Source organism: Coregonus clupeaformis, chromosome 20 (assembly GCF_020615455.1).
Source record: "Coregonus clupeaformis isolate EN_2021a chromosome 20, ASM2061545v1, whole genome shotgun sequence".
NCBI lineage: Eukaryota > Metazoa > Chordata > Actinopteri > Salmoniformes > Salmonidae > Coregonus > Coregonus clupeaformis.
The window spans coordinates 56,092,921-56,111,819 of NC_059211.1; the positions used below are offsets into that span (position 1 = coordinate 56,092,921).

General features: G+C 44.3%; 1 protein-coding gene and 1 pseudogene across 1 annotated transcript in view; one reads left to right on the top strand and one right to left on the bottom strand.

Moving 5' to 3' along the window:
- Positions 1 to 6,107: 6,107 nt before the first annotated feature.
- Positions 6,108 to 6,720, bottom strand: LOC121533033 (annotated as a pseudogene).
- A 790-nt stretch (positions 6,721 to 7,510) lies between these two features.
- The window catches only part of LOC121534169 (histone deacetylase complex subunit SAP130), a 56,308-nt gene continuing 44,919 nt past the window's right edge, over positions 7,511 to 18,899 (top strand). The window contains 2 exon segments of the mRNA XM_045205589.1: positions 7,511 to 7,595; positions 9,680 to 9,784. Of these exon segments, the coding sequence (XP_045061524.1) occupies positions 9,691 to 9,784 (94 nt within the window). The 5' untranslated portion in view covers positions 7,511 to 7,595; positions 9,680 to 9,690.

The following is an 18,899-nucleotide window of genomic DNA, read 5'->3' on the forward strand; positions in this document are numbered from 1 at the left end:
ATCCAAAATACATAATCTATACAGCTAAAAACAACAATGCAATGTCAGAACTGATTGACATTGAGGTTAAAGAAAGTGTGCTTCATCAATTTACCTGATTTTACTCACCATTACTTTGGACAAAATCAAGACAGCAATATTTTTGTAATACAAAAATATATATATATTAAATTACAGCAGAATTTTCAGCAAATCCTGCGATTAACTCAATTACATAATTATTTTTTTTAACGTTTGAAAACCCTATTTTTAATATAAAAGTCAATATTCTGAGATTGAGAGTGATTGAGAGATTCAGTCTGCCCTCATGGTCTAATGGTCAAGATATTGGCTTCTCCCGTGGGAGACCCGGGTTATAATCAGACCGGTTACAAAAGCACATATGTGAAACTTAGAATATCACGTGAAAATGTTGGGAAACCACATCTGTCTGAATCATGTGAAAAATAAACGTGAAAGTCCATGTGAACCTTCACACGTGTCTGAAAATCACGTGTTTGACTCGTGAAAAAAAAACCATACTTTTGCAGGCTTTAACCCCGAGCCTCTGGGAAAATGTGTTCTATTTGTGCGGATGGAGCACGCAAAGGGTCAGAGGTCAAATTCCCAGTACAATGACTCTTTCTCTTCTGTTGTGTTGTCCATCAGGCTGTACTTTGACCTCAGATACACTTTATATACAAAAGTATCTGGACAACCCTTCAAATTAGTGGATTCGGCTATTTCAGCCACACCCGTTGCTGACAGGTGTATAAAATCGAGCACACAGCCATGCAATCTCCATAGACAAACATTGGCAGTAGAATGGCCTTACTGAAGAGCTCAGAGCTCAGTGACTTTCAACGTGGCACCGTCATAGGATGCCACCTTTCCAATAAGTCAGTTCGTCAAATTTCTGCCCTGTTAGATCTGCCCCGGTCTAGGAGCAACCACGGCTCAGCCGCGAAGTGGTAGGCCACACAAGCTCACAGAATGGAACCGCCGGGTGCTGAAGCGCGTAGAGCGTAAAAATTGCCTGTCCTCGGTTGCAACGCTCACTACCGAGTTCCAAACTGCCTCTGGAAGCAATGTCAGCACAATAACTGTTCGTCGGGAGCTTCATGAAATGGGTTTCCTTGGCAGAGCAGCCGCACACAAGCCTAAGATCACCATGCGCAATGCCAAGCGTCGGCTGGAGTGGTGTAAAGCTCACCGCCATTGGACTCTGGAGCAGTGGAAACGCGTTCTCTGGAGTGATGAATCACCATCTGGCAGTCCGACCAGACAAATCTGGGTTTGGCAGATGCCAGGAGAAAATGCACAAAGTGAGGTCCATACAGAAATGGTTTGTCAAGATCGGTGTGAAAGAACTTGACTGGCCTGCACAGAGCCCTGACCTCAACCCCATCGAACACCTTTGGGATTAATTGGAATGCCGATTGCAAGCCAGGCCTAATTGCCCAGCATCAATGCCAAACCTCACTAATGCTCTTGTGGCTGAATGGAAGCAAGTCCCTGCAGCAATGTTCCAACATCTAGTGGAAAGCCTTCCCAGAAGAGTGGAGGCTGTTATAGCAGCAAAGGGGGGGACCAACTCCATATTAATGCCCATGATTTTGGAATTAGATGTTTGATGAGCAGGTGTCCAAATACTTTTGGTCATGTAGTGTACCTATGTACACAGTGAGGATCTGCTTCTATGAAGGTTGAGAGACACCATAACGAATCTCAGCTGTAGATCACCTGCTGGGTGTCGATAAACAGTGGCCATTCAACATGTAGAATAATCTGGAAATCAACAACAAATTGATGGCTGATGTTCTGTGATCAGAGGAGACAGATTACCCACAAAGCTTTTTAACCACTCAGACACTGTCTGTTTTGTCCTTAGTCACCAGATTATCAAGTTTCTGGTGCCAGAATATGTTGACACTGACCGATTTAATAATAACAATATGTCGTTTAGCAGACGCTTTTATCCAAAGCAATTTACAGTCATGCGTGCATACATCTTTACGTATGGGTGGCCCGGGGATCGAACCCACTACCCTGGCGTTACAAGCGCCATGCTCTACCAATTGAGCTACAGATTTCACTGTCTGTCTTCAGTTATTTGTAATTCATTATGTTTATTTGAACAGGGACAATGCACAACAAAACATAAGTCTCAGAAGTGAGAAGTGATGCGTTGACAAACGATCGGCTGTCGTGGGCTGCTCACCTCACCGCTCTCATTCTGTCTTGCTTCAGCAGGTTGGATCAGAAGCAGCTAAATCTTCAGGAAGCTTCAAAATTGCAAAGGAAATGGGGAGCGAGGGGGTTTTCCTGGCCACTGTGCCCTGCTTAATGAGGCCACTTTGTTTATAAAAAAGCCCCCCCCCCAAAAAAAGTTAATGAATCCATACCGGAGAATAATAATTCATAATAGATCAATACTATATTTCCGCCCTGGTCACATGTTTCATCTGTCAACTGTCACATAGACGTAGAGTCTGGTCTGCTTGTTAGAGGCAAGGGACTGTTCTGAATGGGCATAATAAACATCCCTTTTAGTTGGAATACTACGCAATAATCTCTTATCAGGCACATCACATCATGTCAGAATTATGGACACGGATTCCACTGTTCAATTGTTGAAACACATCACAGCATAAACATATAGGTATTGATGACTGTTTCTGCTCAGTTCATCTCCCTTTAGAATCTTAGAATTCCAAGGAGAACATTTGATTGCAGTCATTGACCACATCCCAAACGGCACCCCTATTCCCTCTTTAGTGCACTACTTTTTTTACCAGGGTCCAGCTCAAAAAGTAGTGCACTAAATAGTGAATAGGGTGCCATTTGGGGCACAAACAATGTACTCTCTGTCTGTTGATGTGCTTTTCCATAAATGTCGCCTAAGCGTTGCTAAAAGTAATCAGTTGTTAAACTTAAAAACTGCAGGGATTTTTGACAGATGCAAGTCATGGTGTGTGTGGAGGATTGCGACCAAGTGTATGTACGTCCCAAATGGCACCCTATTCCCTACATAGTGCACTACTTTTGACCAGAGCCCTATGAGCCTTGGGCAACAGTAGTGCACTATAAAGGGAATAGGGTGTCATTTGACACACTGGCTAAGTTTGACCTACTTGATGGCATTCTAGCCCAGGAAAACAAGATGGGTGGAATGCATCCACCACTACTAGAAGTAGGGCAGGACACTGTCTAAAAGCTTATAGGAAAAATCTGTGGAATTCTTTGCTGCTATTTTTGATTCCGTCATGAAAGGTGTGACTATCCTGCTGCTAAAGCTCAACATAAAATCACCTGCAATAGCGTAGAGAGAATGAATTAATGAATTGTAGTTTAATTTAACAGGGAATTGCATCAATTAGAGATGAATCACACGGATATATCTATATAAGGGATATGATGAGCTTTTGTTTCCTCACACGTTGTGTTCAAATAGAAATCCTCCCCAGCAAGATGTGTAGACTATCTACAGCAGTGCTATCAGACACCATCAAGGTCCTTCACTAGCGCTCTGTACTGAACAGGAAATGCAGTGTGTGCCAAATGGAGAGGGTTTAGCTTGTGTTGAAGGGTATGACTGAAAAGGACACACCTTCGTCTCAACAAGGGGCGGGAGGGCACCAACCACCCAGAAGTCCCATCACATGGGTTGTGTGTTCCAATTGGCACCCTATTCCCTGTGTTGTGCACTACTTTTGACCTGAGTCCTATGGGCCTTGGTAAAAGTAGTGCACTAGGGAATAGTGTGCCATTTTGGGACGCAGGCATGCCGTGGGCAAACAGAGACCTTCCTTCTGTAAGGGGGTGACAGGAATAACAAGCATCAGGTAGTAACCGCGTCCAGCAGCAGGATCCCGCACGGTGAAGGGCATCACGGTGTCTGAATGATGTCATGGCCCCTGTGAATGTGGCGGTAACATGATGCGGAGCGGAGCGCCTGCACGGGGTTATCATCTCTGCCAGCAGGACTTCTTCTGTCCACAATGGTGGCTCTGCAGTGCTCCCCCTAGCTTCCCCTGGCCTGAGGGCCCCCTGTTCATAGCTGTAATGGGGAAACTTAAGATCACTAAAGATGATATTTTAGATGTATTGTGATCGATTCAATGTGTAGCATATTTACAGTCTCTGTACCCTGCATGACTGAATGGATTGTATGACGAGACTGAATAGCTTCACCTCCTTTCCCAGCTTCAGAAAACCTGCAGTATGTCCAGGATGCATGGCTGTCTATTCTGTGCTATAATCTCAACCCTTTCATAACTTGTCTATTCTGTGATATAATCTCAACCCTTTAATAACTTGTCTATTCTGTGCTATAATCTCAAACCCCATCTGCTGATGGGGAATAGGGTGCCATTTGAGATGCATCCGTGTTTATCTGTAACATTGCATTGGACAACATCATGAATATAGTCAGGTCAGAGGTGAGGGGTCACCATGAATATAGTCAGGACAGAGGTGAGAGATTAAAACCTATGGAATGTTGGCTGTGAAAAGTGGAGCAACTCAACTGAAGTGGATCTCCCTTGTTGCAGTTCTGGAGAAATCCCTCATCCAAATATTGGGTTAGCCCCCGGTATAATATCTGAACTGGACCCAGACAGGAAACCTGAAAAATGTGGTTCCTTAGATGTTTTCCAAATCCAAATGGTACCCTATTGCCTAAATAGTGCACTACTTTTGTCCAGCGCCTTATGGGCCCTGGTCAAAAGTAGTGCACTATAATGGAAATAGGGTACCATTTGGGACAAACACCTTAATAACGACATCCAGTGACGGCACACTTGGTTTAAGGCCTAATGCTCAGACTACAATCTACAGAGAGCGTAAGGTACTCCATAGCAGCAGCTAACAATGACTTTATTTTCAACCAAAAGGTCATGAGAACAATGCAAAACAAGAAGAGGCTCTGCTGCCATCTAGCTGTCTGTCTCTGTAATGGCAGTAGTAAAAGCCATATCATTACACTATTTCAATGTATTCTTCAGCGCTTTGAGCAATCAGACTAACGGCGTGACAGTCTTTAAAATATATGTTAACAAATAAATTGCAGGAAAGTGTTGGTCATATCACGTAGACAACGGCTATACATCTGTCAAGTCATCTTGGTCCCTATGGTTTTAGTGATGAAATGAAATAGTGGACATCCAGCCACGATTGAGCGTGTATATAGAAAGGCTGCATTTACAAAAGCAGCCCAATTCTGATCTTTTGCCAATAAAGTGGTCTTTTGACCAATCAAATCAGATCTTTTGCCAATAATTGGGCAAAAGATCAGAATTAGGCTGTGTGTAAATGCAGCCAAATGTGTGCACTTGTTCACTTCCCTTCTTCAAAGAGAGTTCATATAGGTTTTCCATCCTCTCTACCTTCATGGATTTGAAAGGAAATGACTACATGGAAACTCCCTCTATCTAGCCCATGGGGTGTCAAACATACGGGTGGTTTGAGAAAAATAAACTTTCAAAATGAATAAATGCGAATCGAAACTGTGTATAACCCGTTAAATCGGGAGCGGTTGTTTTGGGCCCTGTCTGTGTCTTATTTAAAAAAAAATAAACTCGATAACTTGAAAGGCCTGATTGCTTGGGTCATTTTAAGATGTCGGGCTTGAAAATCGCCAAGAGACGTCATGGGATCTAATACTGCAATCTAGTGGATGAACTGGGAACCAGACAGGATATATTTACATCAATGGGTAGGTCGAGACTTCAGCTTTCTCCTCATATGTTTATCAAGGCATGGCACAAGCCCTGCACTTTTAAAATGGCCGTGTTCCTATGGGAATTTGCACGTTTACAGTATTTTCTTTATTTTTAAGCAGACGCACTTATCCAGAGCGATTTACAGGAGCAGTTAGGGTTAAGTGCCTTGCTCAAGGGCACATCGACATTTTTCACCTAGGGGCACATCAACATTTTTCACCTAGTTTGCTCGGGGATTCGAACCAGCGACCTTTCAGTTACCGACCAAACGCTCTTAACCACCCTTCCGTTCTTCACTGTCTCCACACATATGCTTCCCCATGTACCACTCCAACTTTACTTGTTTCTATCTGTCTACCACCCACGCATTGTCTATCCATTCTACACCCTCTTCTCCCGTATCCCTCAACCCCTGCCTGCTGTCCCAGCTACACCTCTGTAGAAGCGGGCAACAAAAGATCGGGTCCCTCTCTTCTAGAATGTGCAGAAAACTGTTCCTCTCCTCCTCACTCCATGACTCAAACCATTTGGGTCCAGAGGCGCAGTTGGCACTCAAATATATTTGGTGGGCTGTCCTTAACCTGTAGCGTATTGAGCGACTCGAGGAGCGTACACGCTTTCCCTGGCACAGCTTTCCCCAACAGGTCCTGCAGAAACCGTTCCCTCTGGGGCAGTGGCCCCAGCTCAGGAACCAGCTCAATACACAACGCGGCTCCTGAAGGGTTACGTAGGAGAATGGCAGGGGCTCTCTGCCTGCCGCTGAGTTCAGAGAGGTACAATATAGGTTCTCCAAGCTGGGAGGCACTAAACCCTGTGGTGCTGACGGAAAGTCTGGCTGGGGGGAAGACGAACTGGACAGCGTGCAGAGCCAACCCTGTCCAGCAGTGTTAGCTGTATCCAGTGTGTTGCCACTGATGCTGGGATAGTGTCTGTTGCTGGACAGGGTGCCAGCTGCTGGGGGCATCATGCCAGGGGGCTGCTGGTTTGAGCCTTGATTGACATGGAAGAACCAGGACATCAGTCACGTTCCTCTTATTTTCAACATGTTGCAACCTCCAACTGAGTGTAGTTTTGTAACAGTAATTGGTGACATATTTTATTTCAAACCTAGACTTTCAAATCTCTTATTCCCCAACATGGGGACATTTGGGGGACCCCTGTACGTTTTTTTTGTTGGCCTGCTGTATTTTGGCCTCTGTAGTAGTCACATTGTAGTAGTTCTAACAGTACTAAGCATGTGTTTGTAGGACTTTTAACCGAAATGTACTTTGTGACGGTAGTATTCAATATTATGCGTTGTTAAGAGAATGCCACCAGAGGGCGTTAGAGTTTAAGAGGTTAAATGATAATGGTCCTGCATTCATACAGTTTCTTGACTGTGTCCAGCTCACTAATAATCGCCGAAATGAAATAATAATTCAGCGCCGCACTCCAGACACTTTCTTATTATGCCTCAGTGTCCGGACCTCATTGAAGACCGAATGCGCTCCCCGGGTGGCATCTTTATATTTATATTTTATTTAACCTTTATTTAACCAGGAAAGTCAGTTAAAAGAAGAACATTCTTATTTACAATGATGGCCTAGCCCATACCAACACCAATCCAATGCTTTTACATTTGTGGGGAGTAGTGAAGGAAACAAGTCCACACTTCAGGAGGAGTTATTGTGAGGTGTACAGGTGTAAAAATCTCCCCCCGCGCGGGAATATGCCACCAGCCAATCGTTTCGCAGATACGATTGACTCCCTCCCGTTTGTGATTGGTCAAGGATTTACACAATTCTCTCCGACGATTGGACGAAAAAATGGGGAGCTCCTATTCGTTTTTCCGGCTTGTGTGTTGTTGAAAAGAGAAGACGAATGCCTGGGGAAGAAATTTACTCTACGAATACGGTATTTTAGCATGTCTTTTTGTGCGAATGTATAGTCAAAGCTTTGTCGAAAAAAGCTTCCCCCAACTTACTTGGGGATTCTAGAAACATTGTAAGAAGCTAAGTTGTTCACCCAATGTTTGTTTAGCGATAGCTTCAGCTAGCCAGCTATCCTTACCTAGCTATTTTGCAAGGTTAACCATCTGGAAATGCGATCAAAACTAAACGTTAACGTTATGCATACGTTTTATTTGAGAGCGACTGTGGTCGCTGCCATCGGTTGTGATACTGCCAAATCAGAAAGGCACATTCTTGAGAGCAGTGCCTATTCGGTGATTATCAAGTTACTCCTAACGGCTGTATAGTTAGCCAGGGTTTCATAGTAACTAGCTTACCAGAAGATACCGACCCTACGGTTACGCTCGTTTACACTGAGCTGCACTGGGGTTGGAACGCAATCGTGGCACCAGGGAGCTGGCGCGAGATATGGGTCGGGAAACGTTGCTCAATACAGGAATGGGATATGCCACTGTACTCCAAATTGGACCTTTATCCACACTGCTCCATCTAGAAGATTGAAATACTGCTGGTTTTCCCGTAAAACTGCCCGCTAGCAGGAGCCACCGCAACCATTTTGGAATGGCGGTGTCAGCCAATCAGCTCCTTTTGTTGTTCAACACAGCGCGCCATTCAATAATGGCAGCGGTGGCTACTGCAATCTAGCATGAAGACAAAGAGGGCGGTTTTCCAGGAAAACCAGCAGTGTTTCTGGCAGCCAAAACAGCCAAATACTCCATCTAAACGTGAATCGATTCTCAATTGCGATACGGTTCTAGAAATGTAAAGCCCTTTACTTTCATATCACATCCAAATTATTTTCACAAATGCAAAATACACACTTACTGTACACTGTTTTAACCGGCTGTGTCACAGTTGCAGTCGACAGTATTTTTCAGTGACAACACATTTCTGGCGGCCTTCTTCCGTTACACACAGGTGTCAGAGCATGCTAGATAGCTAATTACCACAGGTGGTTCCTTCTTCCGTCTGTCTAACTAGCGAAAATCATAAGCTGCTAACACAACTTGCTAAGAAAATACAAACTAGCTGTTTTCAGATATAAGATGCACACACTAATAGTGTAATTATAGAACGCTTGTGGATTTATATTAAGAAGCAAAGTGGAAACCGCATCGTAGTCATCAACACTGTTGCATTGACCATGCCAGACTGAACGCAAGTGTCTCGTGGTCAAGCGACAACAAATGCGCTCCTTGAGTGACGGGGGGTGGGGAAATCGGCATGGAGAGCGGAGAGAGATGACTCAAGTAGTGGAGTATAAAAAAATAAACTATAAAAATGGACATTACACACAGTGTATCACATTTTAACAAACCAAACATTAAAATGCTGTTATAGAAGGTAAAGTAAAAAAAACAATCGGGTCCGTGCATCAATACCGTTATATAGTAACATACAGTATACCGCCCAGCCCTAACTGAGAGTCATGATCAAGGGCTAATCCCATCCCTGCATTGAGGTATGTTTTCCGACTATTATCTCACACCGGCAACTATTATTGCGTTCCAACCCCAGTGCAGCTCAGTGTAAACAAGCGTAATGGTAGGGTCGGTATCTTCTGGCGAAGTAACCAGCTAGCTAGAATGTACCACCCCCCGTCTTTTTTTCATTCTGTTTGAATTTCCCCAAATTGCTTGGAACATTTCATTGATCGCAGACGGAGCAATGATATGTAAAAAAGGCTTCAGCTTGCACACAAAGGGTAGCTGAGCTCCGTGTGAATGAAAGACGGGATACTGAGTTTAGTGAGACTTAGCTAGAGCCGCTAGAATGGGCTTTTTCTAAATTCATCTTTACTTGATTCAAGGGCTATGACGGTCATGACATTTGCGTTGACTGTCATGTGGATTCCTTTACAACCTCTCCCCCCTTCTCAAAAGCCATTGAGGGGAGGGACCTTGGACCTTATCCGTCAATACATTTGACGAGATAAGGGAAAAAATGAATTGAGAAAGAGGCGTGATTTCTTTAAAAAAATATATATATATATATGTATAATGGTTGTTCTATCCTCTTCCATTCTAGGATAGTGAAAGATGAGTTCTCAGCCATTTTCTAGACCTGGAATGCCTGCTCAGACTAATCCTGGTGGAAAACCGGTCTCTGCCAATCAGTCATCCAACCAGCCAGGTGAACATTAATATTGAATAATGCGTGTTCCTAATGGCGTCCTATTCCATATATCAGGGGTTCTAAAACTTATTTGGGCCGTGGGAAGAAACATTTTAAAGGCCCGCCTCTTGTCATCGGAGATTACATTTTGCAGTTTTCAAGCAAATTTCCTGCAATTCTACTCATTTTTCCATGAGGCAGAGACAACTTTGCGATTTTAAAGCTTAAATTACAGTACTGTGAGCCTCCCAGGTCCATGTTGCCCGGGGTTAAGAACACAAATTGTAAAAAAAAAAAAAAAAAAAAAGGCACTCCTCTTTTCCCATTAGCACTGACTTTGTTGTTAAATACTTTGAGGGAAAATGTACTTCATACGATAGCTAGGTGAGACAATCACATATCACAATCTTAAGATGAATGCACTAACTAACTAAGTCGCTCTGGATAAGCGCGTCTGCTAAATGGCTAAAATGTAATGTAAATTAATAATGTTACATTGTATGGTATTACATCCTCTGAACTTATTCTATGGATCCCTTGGCCAGAATTAATGTAATCTGTTAATATTCAGTGTATGTATATATATACAGTACCAGTCAAAAGTTTGGACACACTTACTCATTCAAATTTTTTTTTTTTTTTTTACTATTTTCAACATTGTAGAATAATAGTGAAGACATCAAAACTATGAAATAACACATATGGAATCATGTAGTAACCAAAAAAGGGTTGAGTCATTGTTCTGTTGAAAAACAAATGATAGTCCCACTAAGCCCAAACCAGATGGGATGGCGTATCGCTGCAGAATGCTGTGGTAGCCATGCTGGTTAAGTGTGCCTTGAATTTTAAATAAATCACAGATAGCATCACCAGCAAAGCACACTCACACCATAACACCTCCTCCTCCATGCTTTACGGTGGGTAATACACATGTGGAGATCATCTGTTCACCCACACCACGTCTCACAAAGACACAGCGGTTGGAACCAAAAATCGCCAATTTGGACTCCAGACCAAAGGACACATTTCCACCGGTTTAATGTTCATTGCTTGTGTTTCTTGGCCAAAGCAGGTCTCTTCTTCTTATTGGTGGCCTTTAGTAGTGTTTTTTTTGTTGCAGCAATTCGACCACGAAGGCCTGATTCACACAGTCTCCTCTGAACAGTTGATGTTGAGATGTCTGTTACTTGAACTCTGTGAAGCATTTATTTGGGCTGCAATTTCTGAGGCTGGTAACTCTAATGAACTTATCATCTGCAGCAGAGGTAACTCTGGATCTTCCATTCCTGTGGCGGGCCACTCAAGGACATTCAGAGACTTGGCCCGAAGCCACTCCTGCGTTGTCTTGGCTGTGTGCTTAGGGTCGTTGTCCTGTTGGAAGGTGAACCTTCGCCCCAGTCTGAGGTCCTGAGCGCTCTGGAGCAGGTTTTCATCAAGGATCTCTCTGTACTTTGCTCTGTTCATCTTTCCCCTTGATCCTGACTAGTCTCCCAGTCCCTGCCACTGAAAAACATCCCCACAGCATGATGCTGCCATCACCATGCTTCACCGTAGGGATGGTGCCAGGTTTCCTCCAGACGTGACACTTGACATTCAGGCCAAAGAGTTCAATCTTGGTTTCATCAGACCAAAGAATCTTGTTCCTCATGGTCTGGGAGTCCTTTAGGTGCCTTTTGGCAAACTCTCTAAGCGGGCTGTCATGTGCCTTTTACTGAGGAACTGCTTCCGTTTGGCCACTCTACCATAAAGGCCTGATTTGATGGAGTGCTGCAGAGATGGTTGTCCTTCTGGAATGTTCTCCCATCTCCACAGAGGAACTCTGGAGCTCTGTCAGCGTGACCATCGGGTTCTTGGTCACCTCCCTGACCAAGGCCCTTCTCCCCCGATTGCTCAGTTTGGCCGGGTGGCCAGCTCTAGGAAGAGTCTTGGTGGTTCCAAACTTTTTCCATTTAAGAATGATGGAGGCCACTCTGTTCTTGGAAACCTTCAGTGCTGCAGAAATGTTTTGGTACCCTTCCCCAGAGCTGTGCCTCGACACAATCCTGTCTCGGAGCTCCACAAACAATTCCTTCGACCTCATGGCTTGATTTTTGCTCTGACATGTACTGTCAACTGTGGGACCTTATATAGACAGGTGTGTACCTTTCCAAATCATGTCCAATCAATTGAATTTACCACAGGTGGACTCCAATCAAGTTGTAGAAACATCTCAAGGATGAACAATGGAAACAGGATGCACCTGAGCTCAATTTCGAGTCTCATAGCAAAGGGTCTGAATACTTATGTAAATAAGGTATTTCCGTTTTTTAAAATACATTTGAGAAAGAAAAGAAAAAGCTGTTTTCGCTTTGTCATTATGGGGTATTGTGTGTAGATTGATGAGGATTTTTTTTTTCTTTAATCCATTTTAGAATAAGGCTGTAACATAACAAAATGTGGAAAAGTCAAGGGCTCTGAATACTTTCCGAATGCACTGTATATTTACATTTTACATTTTAGTCATTTAGCAGACGCTCTTATCCAGAGCGACTTACAGGAGCAATTAGGGTTAAGTGCCTTGCTTAAGGGCACATCGACAGATTTTTCACCTAGTCGGCTCGGGGATTAGAACCAGCGACCTTTCGGTTACTGGCACAACGCTCTTAACCACTAAGCTACCTGCCGCCCTATTATATATTCTCAGAGCTGTGACTCTCCACTGTAACTAGGACAACATTTTGAGCAACGGTCATATGCTTGTGCTCTCCCTCCTCTGAGCTCAAGGGGCTCCTCAGCCAACAACCAAACTGGGACAGGCTGATACACTACACTGTCTTCAGAAAGTATTCACACCCCTTGACTTTTTAAATATACCATTTGTGTCAGTGACCTACACACAATAACCCATATAGTCAAAGTGGAATTATGTTTTTTATCAATTCATTAAAAATGAAAGCTGAAATGTCTTGAGTCAATAAGAATTCAACCCCTTTTGTTATGGCAAGCATAAATAAGTTCAGGAGTAAATATTTGCTTAAAAAGTCACAATAAGTTGCATGGACTCACTTTGTGTGCTATAAGAGTGTTTAACACTCATCTTTTATTTTATACCTCCTTTTTCATTATGGTTACGATCTTGTCTCATCGCTGCAACTCCCCAACGTGCTCGGGATAGGTGAAGGTCGAGTGGTGCGTCCTCTGAAATCGCACACCGCACTGTTTTTATACACTGCTCCCTCGACCCGGAAGCCAGCCGCACCGACGTTTCGGAGGAAACACCGTTCAACTGACGACCGAAGTCAGCTTGCAGGTGCCCGGCCCGCCACAAGGAGTCGCTAGAGCGCAATGAGCCAAGGAAAGCCCCCCCGGCCAAACCCTCCCATAACCCGGACGACGCTGGGCCAAACCCTCCCATAACCCGGACGACGCTGGGCCTAACCCGGACGACGCTGGGCCAAACCCTCCCATAACCCGGACGACGCTGGGCCAAACCCTCCCATAACCCGGACGACGCTGGGCCAAACCCTCCCATAACCCGGACGACGCTGGGCCAAACCCTCCCATAACCCGGACGACGCTCGGCCAAACCCTCCCCTAACCCGGACGACGCTGGGCCAAACCCTCCCCTAACCCGGACGACGCTGGGCCAATTGTGCGCCACCCTATGGGGGGCTCCTGGTCACAGCCTGGGATCGAACCCAAGGCTGTAGTGGCGCCTCACTGCAGTGCCTTAGTCCGCTGGACTACCTCATCTCTGTACCACGTACAATTATCTGTAAGGTCCCTCAGTCGAACAGTGAATTTCAACCACAAAGACCAGGGAGGTTTTCCAATGCCTCGCAAAAGGCACCTATTGGTAGATTTGGTAAAAAATAAAAAAAACAGACATTGAATATCCCTTTGAGCATGGTGAAGTTATTAATTACATTTTGGATGGTGTATCAATACACCCAGTCACTACAAAGATACAGGCGTCCTTCCTAACTCAGTTGCTGGAGAGGAAGGAAACCCCTCAGGGATTTCACCATGAGGCCAATGGTGACTTTAAAACAGTTCGAGTTTAATTGCTGTGATAGGAGAACCTGAGGATGGATCAGCAACATTTTAGTTACTCCACAGTACTAACCTAAATGACAGAGTGAAAAGATGGAAGCCTGTACAGAAGAAAAATATTCCAAAACATGCATCCTGTTTGCAATAAGTAATACTGCAAAAAATGTGGGTAAGAACTTTATGTCCTGAACACAAAGCGTTATGTTTGGGGCAAATCCGACACAACACGGAGTACCACTCTTAATATTTTCAAGCATGGTGGTGGCTGCATCATGTTATGGGTTTTGCTTGTCATCGGCATTGACTTCAGAGTTTTGGAATAGAGCGAAGTACAGCAAAAATCCTAGAAGAAGAATCTGGTTCAGTCTGCTTTCCAACAGACACTGGGCGACAAATTCAACTTTCAGCAGGACAGTAACCTAAAACACAAGGCAAAACATACACTGGTTTTACTTACCAAGAAAACATTGAATGTTCCTGAGTGGCCTAGTTACTAGGCTTGTGCGGTATACAGGGGTATTTGGCCACAGGATGGTTTTTCAATACCGTTGAAACTATTTCTTTGAGGTTTTTCAATACATTGTAATATTTGTAGCAATTTTTAAAGTAAATACCTGCAGTCATTGCAGTAGGAGATAAAGCAGATTGCGTTCTTATTTCATCTGTCACGTTTTTTACATTATGAAGCTTACCGTAGTTCCCCAGAACAGTTGAGCCAGTCACGTGTTTGTTTGTAAATAGCACAACCGGGGGGAAAGCGGGAGCAGGTGAGTCCAGCTGTGTATTGACAGGGGTCGCGTTTTATATTTAAAGCCAAGTGTTTTTTTTCTTCATTTGAGTGATCAGGGATGTGCAACTATAGTTTTCCTTCACAGAAAATACATTAGTGCAAAACATTTGGCAGAAAATAGCTTCATTTTCATCAGATGACAACAGAAGTTTAACGCTATTTGGGTGGCAGCCGCACAAGTAAATGATCTTACGATGAAAAAGCAAGGTCTTTTTTTTGTTCTTTTCTTTTTTGCAAAAAACAATTAATGGCCATCACATTTCTAATGTTTAGGCCTACCTATCATAGAAAGAATGATAGCCAGCTACATTTCCTAATGTTTTGCTTAAAGTTAATCTTGCATTTTACCGGAGAAAAGTTGGCTGGCTGCACCGCGAAAAGTAGCTAAACATCAGCTAAAGAGCTGCTGATAGAAGCAACTGAAGCACATAATTTGTTTGACGCCGAGCAGAAATTACAATAAGAAGCATTTTACATCTGCGTTTACAAAACGCAGCAAGATATTTCTTATGCATTTTATATATATTTTTTCCTGCATTAAAAACGCTGAATTCTGCTTTAACACGACCCCTATGTTTAACTTGCTAGCTTTATAAGTGGCTGAATTAATAAGGTGACAGGCATCATTTTGTGTTAACTTTCTGCCGTGTTTGAGAAGTCAAAGCCCATTGGATGAGTTATTAGAACAGCTGCTATTTAGATTTTCTTGTGTTTTTTCTCCTCTCAGTTCTTGGCTGTCTGCCCCCCCCCCTCTCCGAGCAGAGTAGGCAGGCCCCTTGCCCTAGCGACTAGACTGTGTAGATACGCTGCTGGAGAGCCAGTACTGCATGGGTCAAAACTTTGTTCATTTGCACAATGTCTCTCGTTCATATTCACTTGTAAATGTCAAAATTCACCAAAAATGACATTCGGTAGCTCCTACCTATATATGAGCTGCATTGCCTGTCTTTGCAGTTGGTTTATTTTCCTTTGCGCTCGTTAACATATTTAGCTAGCAGCCTCCATGGAAATTCGCTTTTACTGGGCTTTTTTCCCCCCCGTGTTGGCGCCCCCTTGTGTACTTAACCGGTAATACCGTAAATCCCAGGGTGAGAGAAGGACGGTATGACGATATGAAAATCTGGATACTGCCCAACCCTACTAGTTACAGTTTTGACTTAAATCGTCTTGAAAATCTATGGCAAGACTTGAAAATGGCTGTCTAGCGATGATCAACCAACTTGACAGAGCTTGAATAATTTTTTTAATAGTTATGTGCAAATATTGTACTAACCAGGTGTGCAAAGCTCTTAGAGACTTACCCAGAAAGACTCACAGCTGTAATCGCTGCCAAAGGTAATAACGTATTGACTCAGGGGTGTGAATACTTATGTAAATACGTATTTTCTGTATTTCATTTTCAATACATTTGCTAACAATTCAAAAAAACATGTTTTCACTTTGTCATTATGGGGTGTTGCATGTAGAGAGGAGTGAGAAATGCAGGCTGTAACACAACGAAATGCGGTAAGTCAAGGGGTATGAATACTTTCTGAAGGCACTGTACTTTCATAGCATCCAAGATGGCATAGCAATGCAGTCGTGTTTTCTGTAGTGTCCTCGTGTAAATAGCCTGTTTTTTTTGTTTGTTTTTGTCTTTTTCGTATATATTTCTCAATCTCACTTTCCATCCTTTAACTAAGTATACTTTCCTGCAACCCGCCTCACCCAATGTGGAACGGATTCTGTTGTTTCTTCATACATTTTTATCCAGAACCTCTGGCTGAAACTAGCCAGCTAACTAGCTACTTTCTATTAGCCACCGTTCGCGGTCTTCACCATTGTCCGTGGCCTGCACTACCTACCAGCCAGCTCTAGCCTGGACAATTATCGGCTAGTCTGCACAGTCTGCACATCGCACTATCGAGCCTAAGCATATCGGATTTTCTGCCGGAATCACTGAATCACTGGACCATAACACCGGATCATCGCAACTAGCTAGCTGCAACCGAATGGCTGTTGTCGTTGTTGGCTAACCCCAGTTAGCCTTGAGCTAGCCTCGAGCCAGACCCATCTCCCGGCTATCTACCTCTCTGTCAACCGGACGGGATCTCCTAGTGTTGACACGGAGCCCCGCCGATCCATCACGACTGGTCTGCCGACGTAATCGTCTGATGTGGTTTCAACAGGCTTCCTGTTGCGACGACCATGAAGATCCATCTGCTAGCCCCGGCCCGCTAGCACACGCAATCAACAGCCGTGCCTCCTGCTCGCCTGTAGCGTAGCAGCCACTGAACTGCTCCCGGACTCACTTATTGCTGTTCACTGGACCTTATGATCACTCAGCTACACAGCTGATGCCTGCTGGACTGTTCCTTTACACGGTACCCCATCCTGTTTATCTGTTTAGCCTCAGCCCAAAGTTTTGTCGCCATTACCAGCTGTTGTCTTAGCTTTCTCGAATAACACCTGTGATTGCTTTATGCCTCTCTCTCATGTCAATATGCCTTGCCAATTGCTGCTTTGGTTAGTTCATATTGTACTATTTCACTGTAGAGCCCCCAGTCCTGCTCAACCTGTCTCAGATAGCTCCTTTGTCCCACCCCCCACACACGCGGAGAACGGCTCAATCGGTGCCTCCAGTGATGCTATCTCTTTCATCTTTACCCAACGCTTAGGTTTACCTCCACTATACTCCTATCCTTCCATATCCTTGTCTGTACATAATGCCCTGAATCTATTCTACAACGCCCGGAAATCTGCCCCTTTTATTCTCTGTACCCAACGCACTAGAAGACCAGTTCTTAAAGCCTTTAGCCGTATCCTTATTCTATTCCTCCTCTGTTCCTCTGGTGATGTAGAGGTTAACCCAGGCCCTGTAGCCCCCAGTATCACTCCTACTCCCCAGACGCTATCATTTGTTGACTTCTGTAACCGCAAAAGCCTTGGTTTCTTGCATGTTAACATCAGAAGCCTCCTCCCAAAGTTTGAGTTATTCACTGCGTTAGCACACTCCGCCAACCCTGATGTTCCAGCAGTGTCTGAATCCTGGCTTAGGAAGGCCACCAAAAATTCTGAATTTCCATTCCCAACATTTTCCGTCTAGATAGAACTGCCAAAGGGGGCGGAGTTGCAATCTACTGTAGAGAGAGCCTGCAGAGCTCTATCATACTATCCAGGTCTGTGCCCAAACAGTTTGAGCTTCTACTTCTAAAAATCCACCTTTCCAGAAATGTCTCTCACTGTTGCCGCTTGCTACAGACCCCCCTCAGCCCCCAGCTGTGCCCTGGACACAATATGTGAATTGATTGCCCCCCATCTATCCTCAGAGTTCGTATTGCTTGGTGACCTAAACTGGGATATGCTTAACACCCCGGCCGTCCTACAATCTAAACTAGATGCCCTCAATCTCACACAAATTATCAAGGAACCTACCAGGTACAACCCTAAATCTGTTAACATGGGCACCCTCATAGATATCATCCTGACTAATTTACCCTCTAAATACACCTCCGCTGTCTTCAACCAGGATCTCAGCGATCACTGCCTCATTGCCTGTGTCCGTAATGGGTCCGCGGTCAAACGACCACCCCTCATCACTGTCAAACGCTCCCTAAAACACTTCAGCGAGCAGGCCTTTCTAATTGACCTGGCCCGGGTATCCTGGATGGAAATTGACCTCATTCAGTCAGTAGAGGATGCCTGGTTGTTCTTTAAAAGTGCTGTCCTCTCCATCTTAAATAAGCATGCCCCATTAAAAAAATTCAGAACTATGAACAGATATAGCCCCTGGTTCACCCCAGACTTGACTGCCCTTGACCAGCACAAAAACATCCTGTGGCGTACTGCATTAGCATCGAACAGCCCCCACGATATGCAACTTTTCAGGGAAGTCAGGAACCAATATACACAATCAGTTAGGAAAGCAAAGGCTAGCTTTTTCAAACAGAAATTTGCATCCTGTAGCACTAACTCCAAAATGTTTTGGGACACTGTTAAGTCCATGGAGAATAAGAGCACCTCCTCCCAGCTGCCCACTGCACTGAAGCTAGGAAACACTGTCACTACCGATAAATCTACGATAATTGAAAATTTCAACAACCATTTTGCTACAGCTGGCCATGCTTTCCATCTGGCTACCACTACCCCGGCCACCAACTCTGCACCCTCTGCTGCAACTTGCCCATGCCCCCCCCGCTTCTCCTTCACACAAATTCAGACAGCTCATGTTTTGAAAGCGCTGCAAAATCTGGAACCCTACAAATCAGCTGGGCTAGACAATCGGGACCCTTTCTTTCTAAAACTAGCCGCCGAAATTGTCGCAACCCCTAT